Raw genomic sequence first — 22,810 nt, forward strand, 5'->3', positions numbered from 1 at the left:
TAACGTGTGTATGCAGTATACACTTTTCCTATCTTTTATGTTTGTATCTAAAATGTAATAGCTTTAAATTTTAACACTGCATAATATCTGTTCTACGTGCACCTTTAAATATGTGTTCAACACAAAGCCGTAGTTGGAGGTGAAACTTCAAAGCATACACATACTATGTCAAAGAACTCAATTATTATGTTACTAGTTAGTTTGTGTTTTTTAGTCAGTCAGCACCCAGCATTAAGTATGTATAGTTCTGTGCCAATCAGCATATTTTCAAATGACCTTGTATTATGTAATTATTGATTACTGCCACTTGTATACAAGTTTGTTGTTCTGTTAAGTGAAACACGCGATAACTTATCAGCTGATCATCATCTTGAGTGGTAATAAAGGCATATAAATGTGAGAGCGTCATGCCAACTGCTACATTTCTCAGAACTGTGACACAGAGGTAGTAAAACTAAGACAAACTATAGTCCTATCCATGAACAATGGCAGCCTGCACAGCTCGAGACATGGACGGGGATTCCATTGTTGCTAGTTCCAAGCAGCAGTTGCAGTAAATGCATACATGTTCTCTGCACTTGAAAAAAGTATGTATACTAAAACTTATGTCCCTCGTTTGCTTGTGCAAAAATTGTTGCTTACAACCACCATCAGTTGTGACAACTCATAACTAATGGAATAAAAATTCACTGAATAATTCGCTATGATCACGTTTAATGTTCACATGACTACAGAATTCACAGTAGAGCACTGAGAGCACTACTGAACGCTCACTTGTTGTCAGAGAATGCCTGATGTAGATGCGCAGAACAGGTCTAACCTACTCCAACTATAACAAAATTTACACATAAACAATTTAATAAAAGAGAAAATAATAGCATACAAATACGCTGTCAGCATTGTGCAATACCTGAATACCACGTGCCAAGCATTCTGCCTGTGGAGTGGCTCCCTTTCCATCTTGACGCAGTTCACAAAGAGCATCTGTCATTGTTGTCACTTCACCACACAACCGGTGAAGGGCCTCAGAATCACCAGGCAAGGCACGATCGGCTACCCTGTTGGCATGTTCCAGAACCTGCCTGACAGATTTCTCTCCTACTCCTCCTCGGAGGGCAAGTGGATCCTAAAACCAAAGCATAAAGTTTTTTTTTTTTGCTTTATTATTAACTGCCATGTGCAATAACACCTGTATACACATAAGTATATATCTGTGCCATGTAATGAGAAGTATTATTTACAGCACTCCTTACATAACAAGCTTCTTAGTGTCATCCATTTTACCTTCATTAAGCTGCTGTTATCCTATTTCTATTGCCTAACTGCCAGAGACAGCAGTCATGCGAGTGTGAGTTGCATTTGTGTGAATGAGTGAGTGTGTATGTTGGCTAATGCATGAGAAGGACTTTTGGTCGAAGGCTTCTTGTTTAGCAGTCTTTTTGTTGTGCCTGTCTGCGACTCAGCATATAGTAAGTGACTATCTATCCTTTTCATAATATTGCCACTATTCCATCTTGGATTTTCCATTGTTTCTGTCAGAGGTGGAATTTTTCAGGACAATTAAGACAAGAAGGGTTGTGCCAAAATACAAGAAGGAGTTAAGGATGATGCCAACTACAAACTAGTTTCACTGCTATCAGGTTTCTCAAAAATCCTGTAAATGCTTATACACAGGGCTATTACAAATGATTGAAGCGATTTCATAAATTCACTGTAGCTCCATTCATTGACATATGGTCACGACACACTACAGATACGTAGAAAAACTCATAAAGTTTTGTTCGGCTGAAGCCGCACTTCAGGTTTCTGCCGCCAGAGCGCTCGAGAGCGCAGTGAGACAAAATGGCGACAGGAGCCGAGAAAGCGTATGTCGTGCTTGAAATGCACTCACATCAGTCAGTCATAACAGTGCAACGACACTTCAGGACGAAGTTCAACAAAGATCCACCAACTACTAACTCCATTCGGCGATGGTATGCCTAGTTTAAAGCTTCTGGATGCCTCTGTAGGGGAAATCAACGGGTCGGCCTGCAGTGAGCGAAGAAACGGTTGAACGCGTGCGGGCAAGTTTCACGCGTAGCCCGCGGAAAATTGGCTCATGCCACAACTGGAGACCGACAGCGCCGACTTCATCTTTCAACAGGATGGTGCTCCACCGCACTTCCATCATGATGTTCAGCATTTCTTAAACAGGAGATTGGAAAACCGATGGATCGGTCGTGGTGGAGATCATGATCAGCAATTCATGTCATGGCCTCCACGCTCTCCCGACTTAACCCCATGCGATTTCTTTCTGTGGGGTTATGTTAAAGATTCAGTGTTTAAACCTCCTCTACCAAGAAACGTGCCAGAACTGCGAGCTCGCATCAACGATGCTTTCGAACTCATTGATGGGGACATGCTGCGCCAAGTGTGGGAGGAACTTGATTATCGGCTTGATGTGTGCCGAATCACTAAAGGAGCACATATCGAACATTTGTGAATGCCTAAAAAAACTTTTTGAGTTTTTGTATATGTGTGCAAAGCATTGTGAAAATATCTCAAATAATAAAGTTATTGTAGAGCTGTGAAATCGCTTCAATCATTTGTAATAACCCTGTATAATAGATTAGTTGTTTATCTGGACAAACTTATCATCCTTGTACTTTCACAGTGCAATTTCACATAGGGCAAATCTACAGAATCAACACTTGCAAGTCTGATGCAACAAATTATACAGGCATTACATGAAAATTAAGTTTTATCTGCAATGTTTCTGGATCTCTCCAAAGCCTTCAAACACCACTCCCCATGAAATATTCATACAAAAATTGGAGAACTATGACACTTGAGGCCAAGCAGTAGAGTGGATACAATTATATATATCAACAGGAAACAGTATTATTAATAAGGAACTCACACTCGTTCAAAACCAAAGCCTCCAAATATGAAGTGCTCCACAGGTCAGTAATGGGATATTGCTGTTTACTCTGTAAATGATACTGGTTTTGGAGACAAAGAGAAGACAATATTGTATCCAGATGACACAATAATACTGAGCAGTGACCAAAATATGGAACAGCTTGAGAGATGTGCATGTATTTCTGCAAACGTCACACCTCAATGGCTCACACAAATGAACTGATTATAGACCTGAGAAAAACCTACATCTACATCTACATCTACATTTATACTCCGCAAGCCACCCAACGGTGTGTGGCGGAGGGCACTTTACGTGCCACTGTCATTACCTCCCTTTCCTGTTCCAGTCGCGTATGGTTCGCGGGAAGAACGACTGTCTGAAAGCCTCTGTGCGCGCTCTAATCTCTCTAATTTTACATTCGTGATCTCCTCGGGAGGTATAAGTAGGGGGAAGCAATATATTCGATACCTCATCCAGAAACGCACCCTCTCGAAACCTGGCGAGCAAGCTACACCGCGAAGCAGAGCGCCTCTCTTGCAGAGTCCGCCACTTGAGTTTGTTAAACATCTGCGTAACGCTATCACGGTTACCAAATAACCCTGTGACGAAACGCGCCGCTCTTCTTTGGATCTTCTCTATCTCCTCCGTCAACCCGATCTGGTACGGATCCCACACTGATGAGCAATACTCAAGTATAGGTCGAACGAGTGTTTTGTAAGCCACCTCCTTTGTTGATGGACTACATTTCCTAAGGACTCTCCCAATGAATCTCAACCTGGTACCCGCCTTACCAACAATTAATTTTATATGATCATTCCACTTCAAATCGTTCCGCACGCATACTCCCAGATATTTTACAGAAGTAACTGCTACCAGTGTTTGTTCCGCTATCATATAATCATACAATAAAGGATCCTTCTTTCTATGTATTCGCAATACATTACATTTGTCTACGTTAAGGGTCAGTTGCCACTCCCTGCACCAAGTGCCTATCCGCTGCAGATCTTCCTGCATTTCGCTACAATTTTCTAATGCTGCAACTTCTCTGTATACTACAGCATCATCCGCGAAAAGCCGCATGGAACTTCCGACACTATCTACTAGGTCATTTATATATATTGTGAAAAGCAATGGTCCCATAACACTCCCCTGTGGCACACCAGAGGTTACTTTAACGTCTGTAGACGTCTCTCCGTTGATAACAACATGCTGTGTTCTGTTTGCTAAAAACTCTTCAATCCAGCCACACAGCTGGTCTGATATTCCGTAGGCTCTTACTTTGTTTATCAGGCGACAGTGCGGAACTGTATCGAACGCCTTCCGGAAGTCAAGAAAAATAGCATCTACCTGGGAGCCTGTATCTAATATTTTCTGGGTCTCATGAACAAATAAAGCGAGTTGGGTCTCACACGATCGCTGTTTCCGGAATCCATGTTGATTCCTACATAGTAGATTCTGAGTTTCCAAAAACGACATGATATTCGAGCAAAAAACATGTTCTAAAATTCTACAACAGATCGACGTCAGAGATATAGGTCTATAGTTTTGCGCATCTGCTCGACGACCCTTCTTGAAGACTGGGACTACCTGTGCTCTTTTCCAATCATTTGGAACCTTCCGTTCCTCTAGAGACTTGCGGTACACGGCTGTTAGAAGGGGGGCAAGTTCTTTCGCGTACTCTGTGTAGAATCGAATTGGTATCCCGTCAGGTCCAGTGGACTTTCCTCTGTTGAGTGATTCCAGTTGCTTTTCTATTCCTTGGACATTTATTTCGATGTCAGCCATTTTTTCGTTTGTGCGAGGATTTAGAGAAGGAACTGCAGTGCGGTCTTCCTCTGTGAAACAGCTTTGGAAAAAGGTGTTTAGTATTTCAGCTTTACACTTGTCATCCTCTGTTTCAATGCCATCATCATCCCGGAGTGTCTGGATATGCTGTTTCGAGCCACTTACTGATTTAACGTAAGACCAGAACTTCCTAGGATTTTCTGTCAAGTCGGTACATAGAATTTTACTTTCGAATTCACCGAACGCTTCACGCATAGCCCTCCTTACGCTAACTTTGACATCGTTTAGCTTCTGTTTGTCTGAGAGGTTTTGGCTGCGTTTAAACTTGCAGTGAAGCTCTCTTTGCTTTCGCAGTAGTTTCCTAACTTTGTTGTTGTACCACGGTGGGTTTTTCCCGTCCCTCACAGTTTTACTCGGCACGTACCTGTCTAAAACGCATTTTACGATTGCCTTGAACTTTTTCCATAAACACTCAACATTGTCAGTGTCGGAACAGAAATTTTCGTTTTGATCTGTTAGGTAGTCTGAAATCTGCCTTCTATTACTCTTGCTAAACAGATAAACCTTCCGCCCTTTTTTTATATTCCTATTAACTTCCAAATTCAGGGATGCTGCAACGGCCTTATGATCACTGATTCCCTGTTCTGCACTTACAGAGTCGAAAAGATCGGGTCTGTTTGTTACCAGTAGGTCCAAGATGTTATCTCCACGTTTTCAATGTTCAGAAACAAATAGGATCTGTGCATATCGACTTAGATGTGGGATAATACAAAGCTGGAAGAAGTGGAAGGCACTACATTATTAGGTTTTACTGTGGATAATGAACTGAAATGGTAATAGCAATTAATTTTGTCTGTTAGAAACTCAGCTCTATTATATTCATAATGAAGCAGCTATTGCAACATGCAGACAGCACAGGCTCTCTGAACCTTACCTGTAGTATAGAATGACAGTGTTGGCAAACAAGTATTCAAGAAACAAAATGAGGGTTCACATTACACAACAAAGAAGCAAGCAGGTTCATCTCAAGAAACGCTTCTGAAACATGCAAAATTTCTTCAAAACTCTACAAATATTAACTTTCACATCTCTGAAGATACATAAAAACAATAATATATACAGGGTTATTACAAATGATTGAAGCGATTTCACAGCTCTACAATAACTTTATTATTTGAGATATTTTCACAATGCTTTGCACACACATACAAAAACTCAAAAAGTTTTTTTAGGCATTCACAAATGTTCGATATGTGCCCCTTTAGTGATTCGGCAGACATCAAGCCGATAATCAAGTTCCTTCCACACTCGGGGCAGCATGTCCTCATCAATGAGTTCGAAAGCATCGTTGATGCAAGCTCGCAGTTCTGGCATGTTTCTTGGTAGAGGAGGTTTAAACACTGAATATTTCACATAACCCCACAGAAAGAAATCGCATGGGGTTAAGTCGGGAGAGCGTGGAGGCCATGACATGAATTGCTGATCATGATCTCCACCACGACTGATCCATCGGTTTTCCAATCTCCTGTTTAAGAAATGCCGAACATCATGATGGAAGTGTGGTGGAGCACCATCCTGTTGAAAGATGAAGTCGGCGCTGTCGGTCTCCAGTTGTGGCATGAGCCAATTTTCCAGCATGTCCAGATACACGTGTCCTGTAACGTTTTTTTTCGCAGAAGAAAAAGGGGCCGTAAACTTTAAACCGTGAGATTGCACAAAACACGTTAACTTTTGGTGAATTGCGAATTTGCTGCACGAATGCGTGAGGATTCTCTACCGCCCAGATTCGCACATTGTGTCTGTTCACTTCACCATTAAGAAAAAATGTTGCTTCATCACTGAAAACAAGTTTTGCACTGAACGCATCCTCTTCCATGAGCTGTGGCAACCGCGCCGAAAATTCAAAGCGTTTGACTTTGTCATCGGGTGTCAGGGCTTGTAGCAATTGTAAACGGTAAGGCTTCTGCTTTAGCCTTTTCCGTAAGATTTTCCAAACCGTTGGCTGTGGTACGTTTAGCTCCCTGCTTGCTTTATTCGTCGACTTCCGCGGGCTACGCGTGAAACTTGCCCGCACGCGTTCAACCGTTTCTTCGCTCACTGCAGGCCGACCCGTTGATTTCCCCTTACAGAGGCATCCAGAAGCTTTAAACTGCGCATACCATCGCCGAATGGAGTTAGCAGTTGGTGGATCTTTGTTGAACTTCATCCTGAAGTGTCGTTGCACTGTTATGACTGACTGATGTGAGTGCATTTCAAGCACGACATACGCTTTCTCGGCTCCTGTCGCCATTTTGTCTCACTGCGCTCTCGAGCGTTCTGGCGGCAGAAACCTGAAGTGTGGCTTCAGCCGAACAAAACTTTATGAGTTTTTGTAGTGTGTCGTGTGTGTAGTGTGTCGTGACCATATGTCAATGAATGGAGCTACAGTGTATTTATGAAATCGCTTCAATCATTTGTAATAGCCCTGTATATATCACAAAATATGGTTCAGAGTAGATTACAAATGTAAGTGTGCACACCCACAACACATGAAGAAAGAACAATATACAAAGCCTACCCCCCCTGACCGACAAGGCTTAAAAAAGGACCTCTGCATTTGGGTATCAAGTTGCTAACAAGTCAGCCTAAAAATCTGAATGACAGTATACAGGCTGCTAGTTTCCCAAAGAAGTTCAAAGATTATCTGGTGGAAAATATTAAAGTGTATCTACTAAATTACATTTATATATGCTGGTCTTTATAATCAGTCAGGTTGGGAAGTGTAATCAAAATGGTCACTCCTCAAGAAATAAGTGATGGTGAATGTTTTCTGCTTTTTAAGTGTCCTATATTACACATACATTTACTGTACAAAATGTAATCCTACAGGATCAAATAAAATTCAACATATATTTAAGGTCATTTAAACTTCAATATTATTTACTAAGTTACTACTTCAAGGTGTAGCACTATGTTCATCACTATCATTGCAACTGCAATGAATGTATACTTCAGAAATTTTCATGTTATATCTTTACCTTTGTTAAAAATTGTACTGTACTGATGCTTACGAATAGTGACCAGAAAATGTAGCATCCATTTTGGTAAAATTCACATCTATTTTTGTCACAATTTGCATCTATTTTTTGTTTGTAAATGATTACGCACACAAATTTAAAAGGTTGTCTTGCTACATGAATAATGACAAACAAACCCTTAGTATCCCCAAATCGACTGTTAAAAAAAGTGTCAATTGGGAGCTTTTTAACTGTAATATTTGCTTTCAAAACTTCAATTGCCTCCCCCTGCCCGAAATGGCCTTTCTTTTTTCATAAGGCTGTATTTAAGCTTTCAAAAATGATTGTTCTGTTGAAAAGCAGCAGCATTTTCTCGCTAGTGAACTGGATGCATTTCTGATTTAAGATGTTTCTCGACATTCTCTGTCTTTTCCCAGCCAATTCAATGATTATAAAACCTTAATAACAATAATTTCTACCTTTCATGGACATTCATAGTCATGTGACCCAAGCTTAACGATGCTACACATGAAACCGACAAGGCACTTAGTGTAGAAGTAGAACCGAAAGCAACTCTTTTCAAATGTTAGAGGAAGAAAAATATGACATATATTGTTTTCCAGTAACCAGTTGCTACAGCGCACAATGCAGACAATGTCTAGTGGCTGCTGGCCGCAAGCATAAACAAACTAGAATTTTGAGAGCCCAATGGGAGAAGAGCAGTGCACGGATACAAGCCTTGCTTCCCTCTCACATGGCAGCAGCCTACAGGGCATATAGTGCATTGATACACTGTTGTATTCATGCAGTTTTTAATTTGAAAACAGGTTCTGATGAACATTATCTTTCAAAATTGGGCTTTGCCAGATGACGTAAAATACCACTAACTGAAAATTTGTTACATTTTCATATCAATACACTGAAAATAATACTATTTCAAACTACCTCTGATAAAATAGTTCCTCTGGATACAATTTACTACAAAATAGTGTCTAATAGGTAAATTCACATTTTGGGGCACACTTTACATATATTTCACATTTATCACTAATTTCTTCAGTTCATACTTATGTCTAACATTTCTCTTTAAATATTAATGTGATTCACTCTCCCATCTTTCAGGTAACTATTGATATACAACAAAAGATGTACTTTGAAATTCTATATTGATAGTGCTTTGGGTTTCTTTGACTGTAGGTTTGTCTTTCCCCTATTATCAGTTATATGTGGCTTTTAATTGTGTGTTACTGCTAGAGTTCTTGCACCCATCACTCCACGCATTTTATATTTTAGATTGTGCACATTGATGATTGTGCTATGCGCAGCTAGGCATGACGTGATTTCTTTTTGACAAGTATGTTGTATGTAATCACTGGTTGAGAAAACCGTACATGCACAGCAGTTGTACAGACTTTTATGTTTTATGGTGTGTTGTTCTGTTTGTAGATGTACTTGAGAATGAGCAATGCTTAATAAACTAGTATTTCAAAATACAGCCTGATGGAACAATGTCTTTTTCAAACTGTGAACATACTTAGAATTCAATTACATGATTGTAATCATTAAAGTAACTATTTCTAAATAGTTACAATTATACAAATAACAACAGTAACAGCAACAGAGAAGTTAATAACTATAATTAGAAACAACATCAATGATTGTAACAACTTTAGTATTTCTGAGGTTGTATTACTAGCATTTGGGGAGGGGAAATTATCACAAAAGAGATATGGGTGATATTGGAGGGGAGAGAGGGTATAATAACTGTTAATATCCAAGAAGGGAGATTTATTTCAACTGAAGGCTCTATTGGTAAAGAGCATAAGAATGCAGGTAACCAAAGTGAGTGAGATGCAAACACAGGGCAGAATTTGCATTTTCAATATATATTTTTATTCCTGGTGACTTTCAGAGTCCTCCTCACTCAGGACCAATTTCCAACACACTTTATCCACTACTGCATCAAATGCTGTAGCCTTCTTCAACAAAATATCATTCTTGTTACGTCCATTATTATCTACCATTTATCACAGACTTTGACAACAAATATTTATTCTTATTTATTCATGTTTACATCACAGTTGTGTGCTACTTCTTAGTGGTGACTAGTTTTGAACATTAATGTTCATTCTCAAAGTGTTGCCTACAGAAGTGCATTTATCATGCAGATCTGTTTTATGATGATGTCTTATCTTATATGTGTATCAGTGAAATTACTCTCTAATAAACCCTTGAAATGCAGGTATGTCTTATTCAATATCTGAAGTACTGTGAGCTGTGCATATTGTATATTGATAATTGTTGCAATATTTTGCATCCTTTGTCTTTAATAATTCTGTAACTTCTGTAGGCAATGGCCTGAGAATGAATATTAATGTTAAAAACTAGTCACCACCAAGAAATTGTACGGAACTGTGACATAAAGCAGAATAAATAACCACCAAATTTGAGTTGCTCGTCCTTTTACCAGCAAAATGTTGGAATTACATAAACATGTATTCATAAAAAGTATGGCTCCTAAAGTAATTACCTCAAGCCAGTCATGAGCTGCACGTATTTTTCCTTCAATAGCATTCTGAGCTTTCTTCATTACAGTAAGGTTATCAGCATCCCATTCTTCTTCATCATATGTTGTCAACTGTAGTACCCTAATAATCTCATTTATTTCATCTGTCATTCGTTGTGCCAAATAATTACGATTCTCAGCAGCTTCTTCAGCACCTTTGCCACCTGGAATACATTGATAAATGACAGCAACTGCCAATGAATGTAGGTATTATTCTGGAAAAGCATTATATTCCTCAGCAAAAGGTAAACAGCTAGCAAAAATGTGCATAATTTATGAACTAGAGTGTTTTGTAAATAAAAGGTTGTTTACACGGTCCAACTGCTGAGCTAATCCCATTATCATGTTTAAAAAATAATTATATACTTTAATCATTAATTATACACTATCATTAACATGTGTATGGATTTCATTTAAGAAGGTTTTACTTAATTACAAAGAAATTTTGAATATGTAATGAAAGATCACTAGCAGCCAAATAAAAGTAGTGTGGAACTGTAGAAAAGAATGATTACCAAAAAGTGTTCTTTTATTCATATCTGCTCAATGCTGCCTCTATTTAGTGAATATTGATCTATTCCGATTTTTGTGTACATACAGGTATATACTGCTGCCCATTAGAACTGCAAAGCCTTGAATGTAGCATGCAACAAACATCAGACTGGCAGGGAATGTACTACATGCTTGGATATGTAAATGATTACCATTTCAGCACAACTGCATAAAGAAGGTACAATTAGTACCATCTACATTATGTACATAAGGAAAAAATTACGCAGTAGGATTCTCACTCAGAAATCACGCGTGTGTGTGTGTGTGTGTGTGCGCGCGCGCTCTCCAACTATTTAATAAGTTATCTTTGCTCCTTAAACTTTTTTCCATTACCATATTTACATAACGTTTAAAATGGAATCATTTTGTAAAAAAAATATAATGAATTATGTTATTGCAGTCATTATAACTGGCCACTCTCAACAATATGTTGGAATTCCAATATTTTCATTAATTGGGTGTTAGTTGGTATTAGTGCCCCCCAAGTCAAAATTATTATAAGATTATATATCTAAAAACAAAGATGATGAGACTTACCAAACAAAAGCGCTGGCAGGTCGATACACACACAAACAAACATAAACACACACACAAAATTCAAGCTTTCGCAACAAACGGTTGCTTCGTCAGGAAAGAGGGAAGGAGAGGGAAAGACGAAAGGATGTGGGTTTTAAGGGAGAGGGTAAGGAGTCATTCCAATCCCGGGAGCGGAAAGACTTACCTTAGGGGGAAAAAAGGACAGGTATACACTCGCACACACACACACATATCCATCCACACATACACAGACACAAGCAGACATTTGTAAAGGCAAAGAGTTTGGGCAGAGATGTCAGTCGAGGCGGAAGTACAGAGGCAAAGATGTTGTTGAAAGACAGGTGAGGTATGAGCGGCAGCAAATTGAAATTAGAAATTAGCGGAGATTGAGGCCTGGCGGATAGCGAGAAGAGAGGATATGCTGAAGGGCAAGTTCCCATCTCCGGAGTTCTGACAGGTTGGTGTTAGTGGGAAGTATCCAGATAACCCGGACGGTGTAACACTGTGCCAAGATGTGCTGGCCGTGCACCAAGGCATGTTTAGCCACAGGGTGATCCTCATTACCAACAAACACTGTCTGCCTGTGTCCATTCATGCAAATGGACAGTTTGTTGCTGGTCATTCCCACATAGAAGGCTTCACAGTGTAGGCAGGGCAGTTGGTAAATCACGTGGGTGCTTTCACACGTGGCTCTGCCTTTGATCATGTACACCTTCCGGGTTACAGGACTGGAGTAGGTGGTGGTGGGAGGGTGCATGGGACAGGTTTTACACCGGGGGCGGTTACAAGGGTAGGAGCCAGAGGGTAGGGAAGGTGGTTTGGGGATTTCATAGGGATGAACTAAGAGGTTACGAAGGTTAGGTGGACGGCGGAAAGACACTCTTGGTGGAGTGGGGAGGATTTCATGAAGGATGGATCTCATTTCAGGGCAGGATTTGAGGAAGTCGTATCCCTGCTGGAGAGCCACATTCAGAGTCTGAGCCAGTCCCGGAAAGTATCCTGTCACAAGTGGGGCACTTTTGGGGTTCTTCTGTGGGAGGTTCCGGGTTTGAGGAGATGAGGAAGTGGCTCTGGTTATTTGCTTCTGTACCAGGTCGGGAGGGTAGTTACGGGATGCGAAAGCTGTTTTCAGGTTGTTGGTGTAATGGTTCAAGGATTCCGGACTGGAGCAGATTGGTTTGCCACGAAGACCTAGGCTGTAGGGAAGGGACCGTTTGATGTGGAATGGGTGGCAGCTGTCATAATGGAGGTACTGTTGCTTGTTGGTGGGTTTGATATGGACGGACGTGTGAAGCTGGCCATTGGACAGGTGGAGGTCAACGTCAAGGAAAGTGGCATGGGATTTAGAGTAGGACCAGGTGAATCTGATGGAACCAAAGGAGTTGAGGTTGGAGAGGAAATTCTGGAGTTCTTCTTCACTGTGAGTCCAGATCATGAAAATGTCATCAATAAATCTGTACCAAACCTTGGGTTGGCAGGCCTGGGTAACCAAGGCGGCTTCCTCTAAGCGACCCATGAATAGGTTGGCGTACGAGGGGGCTATCGTGGTACCCATGGCTGTTCCCTTTAATTGTTGGTATGTCTGGCCTTCGAAAGTGAAGAAGTTGTGGGTCAGGATGAAGCTGGCTAAGGTAACGAGGAAAGAGGTTTTCGGTAGGGTGGCAGGTCATCGGCGTGAAAGGAAGTGCTCCATCGCACCGAGGCCCTGGACATGCGGAATATTTGTGTATAAGGATTCCGGGGTAACAGACTGGGTAGGGATTCCAGGCGTTCGAGAAAGTGGTTGGTGTCTTTGATGAAGGATGGGAGACTGCATGTAATGGGTTGAAGGTGTTGATCTACGTAGGCAGAGATGCGTTCTGTGGGGGCTTGGTAACCAGCTACAATGGGACGGCCGGGATGATTGGGTTTGTGAATTTTAGGAAGAAGGTAGAAGGTAGGGGTGCGGGGTGTTGGTGGGGTCAGGAGGTTGATGGAGTCAGGTGAAAGGTTTTGTAGGGGGCCTAAGGTTCTGAGGATTCCTTGAAGCTCCGCCTGGACATCAGGAATGGGATTACCTTGGCAAACTTTGTAAGTAGTGTTGTCTGAAAGCTGACGCAGTCCCTCAGCCACATACTCCCGACGATCAAGTACCACGGTCGTGGAACCCTTGTCCGCCGGAAGAATGACGATGGATCGGTCAGCCTTCAGATCACGAATAGCCTGGGCTTCAGCAGTGGTGATGTTGGGAGTAGGATTAAGGTTTTTTTAAGAAGGATTGAGAGGCAAGGTTGGAAGTCAGAAATTCCTGGAAGGTTTGGAGAGGGTGATTTTGAGGAAGAGGAGGTGGGTCCCGCTGTGACGGAGGACGGAACTGTTCCAGGCAGGGTTCAATTTGGATAGTGTCTTGGGGAGTTGGATCATTAGGAGTAGGATTAGGATCATTTTTCTTCGTGGCAAAGTGATATTTCCAGCAGAGAGTACAGGTGTAGGACAGTAAATCTTTGACGAGGGCTGTTTGGTTGAGTCTGGGAGTGGGGCTGAAGGTGAGGCCTTTGGATAGGACAGAGGTTTCGGATTGGGAGAGAGGTTTGGAGGAAAGGTTAATTACTGAATTAGGGTGTTGTGGTTCCAGATTGTGTTGATTGGAATTTTGAGGTTTTGGAGGGAGTGGAGCTGGAAGTGGGAGATTGAGTAGATGGGACAGACTGGGTTTGTGTCCAATGAGAGGAGGTTGAGGTTTGCTGGAAAGGTTGTGAAGGGTGAGTGAGTTGCCTTTCCGGAGGTGGGAAACCAGGAGATTGGATAGTTTTTTAAGGTGGAGGGTGGCATGCTGTTCTAATTTGCGGTTGGCCTGAACAGCCGGTGTGGATATGGGAGAGGAAAGATTGAGGACTTTTATTAAGGATAGGAGTTGACAGGTGTGTTGATTGGCTGAGTTGATGTGTAGGTGAAGGATTAGGTGGGTGAGGGCTATGGATTCTTCAGTTTGGAACTGGTATAGGGACTGATGGAAAGAAGGGTTGCAGCCAGAGATGGGAACTTTAAGTGTCAGGCCTTTGGGGGTGATGCCAAATGTCAGACAAGCCTGAGAAAATAAAATATGGGAGTGCAATCTGGCTAGGGTGAAGGCATGTTTGCGGAGGGAATGTAAATAAAACTTAATGGGGTCATTGTGGAGGTGTTGTGAGGGTGACATGGTATTAGAAGGTGGAAAGTGTAACATGAGGCCGAAATGAAAATGAAAATAAATATAAAAATATACGGGGAGAGATAAAGGTGAACTAGAAAGCAAATGGAGATCTGGTGTGAAAAAAGGTGAAAAAGTGTTGGTTAGAGCTGGGCTATTTTGATCCTGTGGTGAACTTGTGTAGGTAGACAACGATGTGCATAAAAGTTACGTGGTTGTGTTGCCGCCAAAACACGTTAAAGGGTGGAGAAATTCGGGAAAATTTCGAAAAAACTACGTGTAGATGTATTAAAAGGAGTGGTTTGGTGGTGGCAGATTATGGAAATGAGGCTAACAATTGTCTGATGAAGAAATAATGACGTTATCATAAGATTAATATTATTTATCTTACAAGTATCTGATTGTGACAAGAAAAATAACGAGTTATGGGGACCGAATTAATGCAATATCGATCAATGAAAGGAAATTACGCAAAAAGCTGTAAGATTGTGAAACACTTAAATACTCAGGAATGCTTATTGTCAGTTCTAATAATAAGTAATTTTTATGAGGTAGTTCCATTCTGGACTCCACGCAGACGCTCGTGTTATGAATTTTGTGAAAAGAACAAAACTTTGTGAAATGTTACCATGGTTTGAATACTGTAGAAACAAAATTTGAGGATGATTTAAAAGAGAAAACTTGAAGCATTTCATTGATGACAACTATAAGTTTCTATGCCAATACACACTAGTTTATCAATCAGCAATGAACAATTACAAGTCAGCTTAGATTTCATAATGTGTTATGGTGAGGAACAGTGAGATAGTTGACAGGAGAGTCGTGAGTTCAAAACTCACGTGCACTGAAACATTTTAATTTCTATCTTTGGTTCGAGTACATTCTAGAAGTATCCACAAATGGCAAGAATCATTGTACTGGAATGTTCTGTCACTGTATATATACCGTATGTGTTCTGGCCGGAGGCAGTTTGCCCCGTGCTCTTGTATGTGCAAGTGCTGAATAAACCTTTGTTAAGTGAAGTGAGTGTTCATCATTCCTCTGCTTACATCTTCCTCTACCTGACATTCTCCTGGTGGAGGCGCCGTGTATTGGAACTTGTGATACTGCACATTATCGATGACACAGTGGCTCCCATCAGGCCACAACAGAGCCGCCGTTTACGTGGCGAGAAACCCGAGTTCGAGCCATATTCAACAGATTGCAATCTATCAGAGACAGAAGACGAAGAGGACTTAACGATGACAGCAACTGTGTGCCACCACATGAGACATCCTTCCGGGTTCTCGTGACGATGGCCAAGATCCAAACAAGTGGCTGAAGGTATATGAGTGTATAGCCAAATTTAACAAATGGGATGACACCGTGTGTTTGGCTAACGTATTTTTCTACTTGGAGGGCAATGCCAAGCAATGGTATGAGAGCAACAAGGAGAAGTTCATAAACAGGGAAGTATTCCAGGAAGAACTGCGCAAGTATTTCAGCGACACACAATGACAGAAGTGCAAGGCTGAAGATAAATTAAAGTGTAGTGCACAGCGTCCAGGGGAAACGACAGCATCCTACATTCAAAACATCTTGGAGCTGTGTAAAATAGTGGATCGTCGAATGAAGGAGGAAGATAAGGTTGCTCATCTCATGAAGGGTGTTGTTGAGGACACGTATCAAGCCCTACTCCTGAAGGGGGTTTTGACAGCAAACAACTGCATAAAATGGTGCCAGTATATTGAGATAATGAATCAAAAAAGAATTACACGCAAGAAGTTTGAATGGCTTCCAAACGCTGTACCAGCCGTGGCGCACACAGCCACACAAACGCAACGGTCAGCTACCGCGGCAGAGTTAAGCGGCACCTGCAACTTAGTACCAGCGCATTCTGCCAGCCAGCACTAGAGGCGTACCCGCCAAACATTCAATCAGCCACGAAGTACGCATGTGCACGAGCCTTTTTCCGGCGCGGATGGTCACACCATGATATCACCATCTGCCAATCAGGGATCGCCAACAGCTGCCAATCATCACTCCGGAATCAGCGGAGGAAGACTGGAGCTGCCGTGTTAAATATCCGGAAGAAAGGAAAGCAGGCGTCTTTTGACCCGCCGCGGACTGTCGTCTCGAATAGCCTTCAACCCAGCCGGAACGTCCATGCGCCACGTCTTTGCTACGCCGGCCAACGACCCCGGACTCTGCGCCTGTCTACTTCCTCGGCATCCGCCGGAAAGCGTTGAGAGAAAACCCGACAAAGGAACGTAAACTCAGTTCAGTTGCTAATATTTCAATTCAATAAGGTGGCATAATTCTTTGGCTTGTTATAAAATTTTGGCAGAAGAAGAAGCTTATCTTTTTGTAAAACAAAGCGGTGGCCTTGCTCCACCTAATAAAAAATTTTTGTTCACAGATGTGTGTTAATCTGTGGATATAACAGCATCGATGTCGGTGATAGAGGAAGAAACTGATTTCACAACTGTTCTTCATCAGATAGTGAGAGAGGACGTTCAGAAGGCACTTGGATTGCGCGGTGAGCAAAAAACCAAGACACTTCAAGAAGTCATAAAGGAGGAAGTGGAACAGACATTGAACCCAGTCTCTCGTCCTTCATTTCCCTTTGCAACAGTAAAAAAGTCGAGACCCAGGCGAAGTTACATTCCTACAATGCCGCATGAGGAACCTGTTTGGGCGCCAAGGAAGACTGATGTTTGGAGGTCCCAGGATAACCAACCAGTATGTTTCCACTGTGGACAACCGGGATATGTGGTGCGCTATTGTCGAGAAAGGTGGCAGATATTTGATGACGCCTGTGCCAGAAGACAACAGACCAATCTTAGCTGGAAACTACATCGATATCCTCATGTATGGCCCACCAGCCCAAGCTCTTGTGGACTCTGGAGCATCATATTCAGTCATTTCAGAGAAGTACCGTCCCCAGTTGCAGAAAACCATATTCGTCGACAACAAAACATCTCTGCTGAAGGTGGCTAATGGGAAATATGTAATCATTCTTGCAGTCAGCGCCAGAAAGGTAACTGTCATGTGTCATGCCATGCATCAACCCATGTATCTTGTAGAGGAATGTAAGAGAAGCATACCACTGAAGAATAACTTTGTCATCCCAGCCTCTGTCGTCTCATTTACGAATGGATTTGGTGAATTGTGGATAGTTAACTGTCACCGAGAACCGCAGATCCTTCCAAGACATATGTGCATAGCAAACACTGAGACGTTAATTCCAGAACAGCTGAGCGTCATAGACAACTCCCATGCCGAGTCTGTGGGTGAAATTAGTGACAAGACCTTCTAGATCAAGTATCACCAGATCTCACAAAGGAACAAGAGAAGAAGCTACTTGCCATTCTTCAAGAGTTCTCTGAATGCTTCAATCCACAGGTGAAGAGCAAATTAAACAAATTGACAGTGAAGCACAGGATTAGCACTGGAGACCATCAATCAATAAGCCAGAGAGCATACCGTGTGTCAGCAACCGAAAGTCGACTAATTCACGACAAGATAGAGAAAATGATGAAGAATGACATCATTCAGCCTTCGCAGAGCCCATGGTCGTCACCAGTGGTTCCGTGAAGAAGAAGGATGGCAGTTGGCACTTTTGTGTTGATTACAGGAAGCCTAATAAGATAACTAAAAAGGACATTTACCCTCTTCCACGAACTGACGATACACTAGATTGTCTGACGGGGGCTACGTTTTTCTCAACCATGGACAGGTATTCAGGATACTGGCAAACCGAAGTAAATGAAGCTGATCATGAGAAAACTGCATTCGTCACCCCTGAGGGCCTGTACGAGTTTAAGGTAATGCCGTTTGGTTTGTGCAATGCACCAGCAATTTTTGAACGAATGATGCATAATCTTCTAAGGCACCTGAAGTGGATGATGTGTCTTTGTTATTTAGAAGATATCATAGTGTTTTCAGAGACATTTGATGAACACATAAAAAGACTGAGATCTGTTCTTAAGTGTCTTCAACAAGCTGGACTGAAACTTAATCCAAGAAAGTGTCTCATTGGAGCAAAAGAAATCAAAATACTTGGGCACCTTGTGTCAAACGAAGATGTACGGCCAGACCCAGAAAAGGTGAGAGCTATAACGGAATTTCCTATTCTTAAAAGTATTTGGGATGTGAGAAGCTTCCTTGGATTGTGTTCTTACTACCGTTCTTTTATCAAAGATTTTTGTATCAAAGCCAGGCCACTCAAAGAGTTGTTAAAAGCCGATGCTTATCTATCTTGGATGGTGCTCAACAAGATTCTTTCTCTTGGATGGTGCTCAACAAGATTCTTTCGATGTGCTGTGAAAAGCTCTGATGACTGACCCTGTACTTGGACCTGTATGATGAGAGAGCACCTACAGAACTACACACAGATGCCAGCGGGTATGGGACTGGAGCTGTTCTGGTGCAGATTTCGGATGGAAAAGAGAAGGTTATAGCCTATGCTTCTCACACACTTACAAAAGCCAAGAGAAACTACTCAACTACAGAAAGGGAATGTCTTGCTGTGATCTGGGCCATGTGCAAAGTTCGACAGTATCTCTATGGAAGGCCATTCACAGTTGTTACAGACCATCATTCACTTTGTTGGTTGACAGGTCTTAAGGATCCAACAGGACAACTCGCCAGGTAGGCACTATGTCTTCAAGAGTATGACATTACCATAGTGTACACAAGTGGAAGAAAACACCTAGATGCCGACTGTCTCTCAACAAACCCTGTGCAAGACCTTCAGGACTTTGATGAAGATAATGACTATCTCGCTGCACTCCAGGATCTCTCTGCTGAGCAGGAGGACGACGCCAAGATATCTCAAATTATGCTTGCCTTAAATCAAGCAGAGGATGTGAAAGGGCAATTTAAGGTAGTTAATGGATTACTTTGCAAGAAAAACTTTGATCCATTTGGAAAGTGATTCCTAAACACATGTGCTTAGATATTCTACAGAAATTCCTGAGGCCAGACATTTAGGATTTATTAAGACATACGACAGGATCCGCAACAGATTTTTCTGGCCAGGTTTATTGAGGAGTGTCCGTCACTATGTGTCGCACTATCGAGAGTGCCAGAGGAGAAAGGCAGTTCCTCAGAAACCACCTTGCCAACTCATACCAATTCCACCAACTGATACGCCTTTCCAGTGTGTTGTGATTGATCTCCTCGGACGATTTTCAATGTCTGCTAGTGGCAATAGATGGATTATTGTTTGCACTGCTTATCTGATGCGCTACGCCATTACAAAAGCCGTGAAAACAGCCAAAGCATTTGAGGTAGCCAAATTCATAGTAGAAGACATTGTATTAAAACATGGTGCCCCAAGGTCATTAACTACAGATCAAGGGCAAGTTTTTCAATTGAATCTTGTAACAGATATAAACCGTCGGTGCAACATTACTCATCACATGACGAGTGTCTACCATCCGCAAACTAACGGGCTTACTGAATGCCTTAATACGGCCTTGGCCGACATGCTATCAATGTTCATCAATGTTGAGCAGAGCAACTGGGATGAGGTGCTACCTTTCGTGATGTTTGCCTACAACACCGCCAAACAAGACACCACAGGATTTACGCCATTTTTCCTGGTGCATGGGCGTGAGGCGACGATGACAATGGACACTGTGTTTCCATTACATCCTGATGACGTGGACGACAACTACATCGGCCAGGTGTTAACCAAAGCTGAGGAAGTTCCACATGCTGCAGGCTCAAGAAAACCATCGCCGAAGGTATACCAGCCTGGTGACCTCGTCTGGATCTTCACTCCTGTACGGAAGGTTGGTCTCTCTGAGAAGCTTCTCAGGTGCTACTTTGGACCTTATAAGGTTGTAAGACGCTTGTTTGATGTTACTTATGAAGTTGAAGATTTCGACCCCAACACAAGACGATGAAAGATCAGAGATACGGTCCACATCCTTAGAATGAAGCCCTATAAGGGTCCTGCAACCCAGGGTAAATTCAAAGCTCCAGCAACAGGCAACAAGCAGAAAGGTAACGAAAAACGTAGCAACAAGGGAAGTCCTAAGAAGATCACCGCCAGGGCAAACATCAGTCATTGGGAGTCAGAGTATGCAGGACCAATGACTCGTTCCCAGACTAGGAGGACATAACACCAAGATGCTGTTCTCTTAAGGAGGGAGCAATTTCACACAAGAAGGTGAGTAGCGCAGTCACCGCAGGGTAGTGGTTATGATACTAGATTGTTGCATGAAGGGTCATGAGTTCAAAACTCACCTGAACTGAAACATTTTAATTTCTAGCTTTGGTTCGAGTACATTCTAGAAGCATCCACAAATGACAAGAATCACTGTACTGGAATGTTCTGCAGCTGTATATATATCATATGTGTTCTGGCCAGAGTTAGTTCGCTCCGCGCTCTTGTATGTGCAAGTGCTGAATAAACCTTTGTTAAGTGAAGTGAGTGTCCGTCATTCCTCTGCTTACACCTTCCTCTATGTGATGATATTTTGGTGAGCAGAACAAATCATTAAATACCATATTAACATTTGACTATCAGTCAACAGACTTTGTCTCGATTTCTTACCAGAGGGTTGTTGGTTCAATATGAATACTGACTGTTTGTTAGTGTGTTTCGTATGAATGAACTGGTGAGTGACAGGATGAATTAACAGTAACTTTTATATCACAAACTGTATATCATAAATGTGTACTTGTGTTTTTAGTACTGACTTAGTCACAGGTTTTTGTGACTTTTCTATTTGAAAGTACAGCACAGTTTCAAAACCACTGAACTCATTTAGTGAACCTAGACTTGACATATAGACTGAACTTTCAGGGGATTAATAGCCAGATAACAGAATGCAATCTAGAGACACATACAATACAGTCAGCTGAATAACCAGGTAGGCTACCAGCACCTGCAAAATGTACAGCAAGAAATTCATAGTATTTGTTTCTGGGAATACGAGAACACTACTTACCCTGTGCAATGATATGAATGAATATCTTCATACTACATATAAGAATTGGTGCAAGCGTCTTAACTTGATCTAAGCATCTTATGAGGATTTCACGATGCACCTGATGAGTTAACTCTTTCTCTCGACCACCAACCTCACGAGAAACCTGAGCAGAAACCACATTAATATGTTATTTATCTGTATTTTAACACTCCAAATAACACACATACCAGATGTCACAAAGAAAACAAACAACCGGAAAGATTAACATGGGGAATTCCACAGACTTAACAATCCTCCATCAAAAAATGCAATCAATAAAAAATACAATAGAACTATTAGAAGTTGGGCTCCAATCTTTGAACTGCACAGTAGTTTGTGTTACTTATCACTGGTGTAGAGAGACAGAAATCCAACATGTAGTGTTATCATTGTATGAAAGGGCAAACTCTTACTGCATAACTGCTTTAAGCGGAGGAGGATCATGCATTTATATCAGAAAAGGTTCGGGTATGAAGAATGTCCGGTGAACATCATCTGCCAATGTGTGTAGTAGCAACAGTAAAATTCGGAGGTGATGGTGTTATGGTGTGGTTGTGTTTTTCCAGGAGGGTGCTTGCACCCCTTGTTGTTTTGTGTGGCACTATCACAGCAGAGGCCTACATTATTGATGTTTTAAGCAACTTCTTGCTTCCCACTGTTGAAGAGCAATTCAGGGGTGGGGAATGCATCTTTCAACATGATCGAGCATCTGTTCATAGTGCACGGCCTGTGGGGTAGCGGTTACACGACAATAACATTCCTGTAATGGACTGGCCTACACGGAGTCTTGACCTGAATCCTACAGAACACCTCTGGGATGTTTTGGAATGCCGACTTCCTGCCAGGCCTCCCTGACTGACATCGATACCTCTCCTCAGTGCAGCACTCCATGAAAAATGGGCTGCAATTCAAGAAACCTTCCAGCACCTGATTGAATGAATGCCTGCGAGAGTGGAAGCTGTCATTAAGGCTACGGGTGGGCCAACACCATACTGAATTCCAGCATTACTAATGGAGGGCACCACAAACTTGTAAGTCATTTTCAGTCAGGTGTCCGGATACTTCTGATCATACAGTGTACATGTAGTGGACAGGATTCTGAGGGCTAGTTCTGTTATAAGGCATTGGTATGGTGACTACTTTGTTGTTGATTTCAGTCCAAAGATTGGTTTGCTGCAGCTATTCATGTTAGTCTATCCTGTGCAAGCCTCTTCACCTCTGCATAACTACCACAACCCACATTCATTCGAACCTTCTTAATGTATTCAAGCCTCAGTCTCCCCCAAGAATTTTGACCCCCTTACACTTCCTTCCATTACCAAACTGACGATTCCTTTA

At 41.9% G+C, this 22,810-nt stretch overlaps 1 protein-coding gene across 2 annotated transcripts in view; it reads right to left on the reverse strand.

The window, feature by feature from the left end:
- The window catches only part of LOC126185056 (vinculin), a 267,137-nt gene that overhangs the window by 183,414 nt on the left and 60,913 nt on the right, over positions 1 to 22,810 (reverse strand). For both annotated transcript variants that reach the window (XM_049927816.1, XM_049927815.1), the window contains exons 5-7: positions 21,452 to 21,596; positions 10,214 to 10,413; positions 911 to 1,126 (exon numbers count right to left, since the gene is read on the reverse strand). In XM_049927816.1, the coding sequence (XP_049783773.1) occupies positions 911 to 1,126; positions 10,214 to 10,413; positions 21,452 to 21,596 (561 nt within the window). The remainder of the gene's footprint in view (positions 1 to 910; positions 1,127 to 10,213; positions 10,414 to 21,451; positions 21,597 to 22,810) is intronic.

This window comes from Schistocerca cancellata, chromosome 4 (genome assembly GCF_023864275.1).
Source record: "Schistocerca cancellata isolate TAMUIC-IGC-003103 chromosome 4, iqSchCanc2.1, whole genome shotgun sequence".
Classification (NCBI taxonomy): domain Eukaryota; kingdom Metazoa; phylum Arthropoda; class Insecta; order Orthoptera; family Acrididae; genus Schistocerca; species Schistocerca cancellata.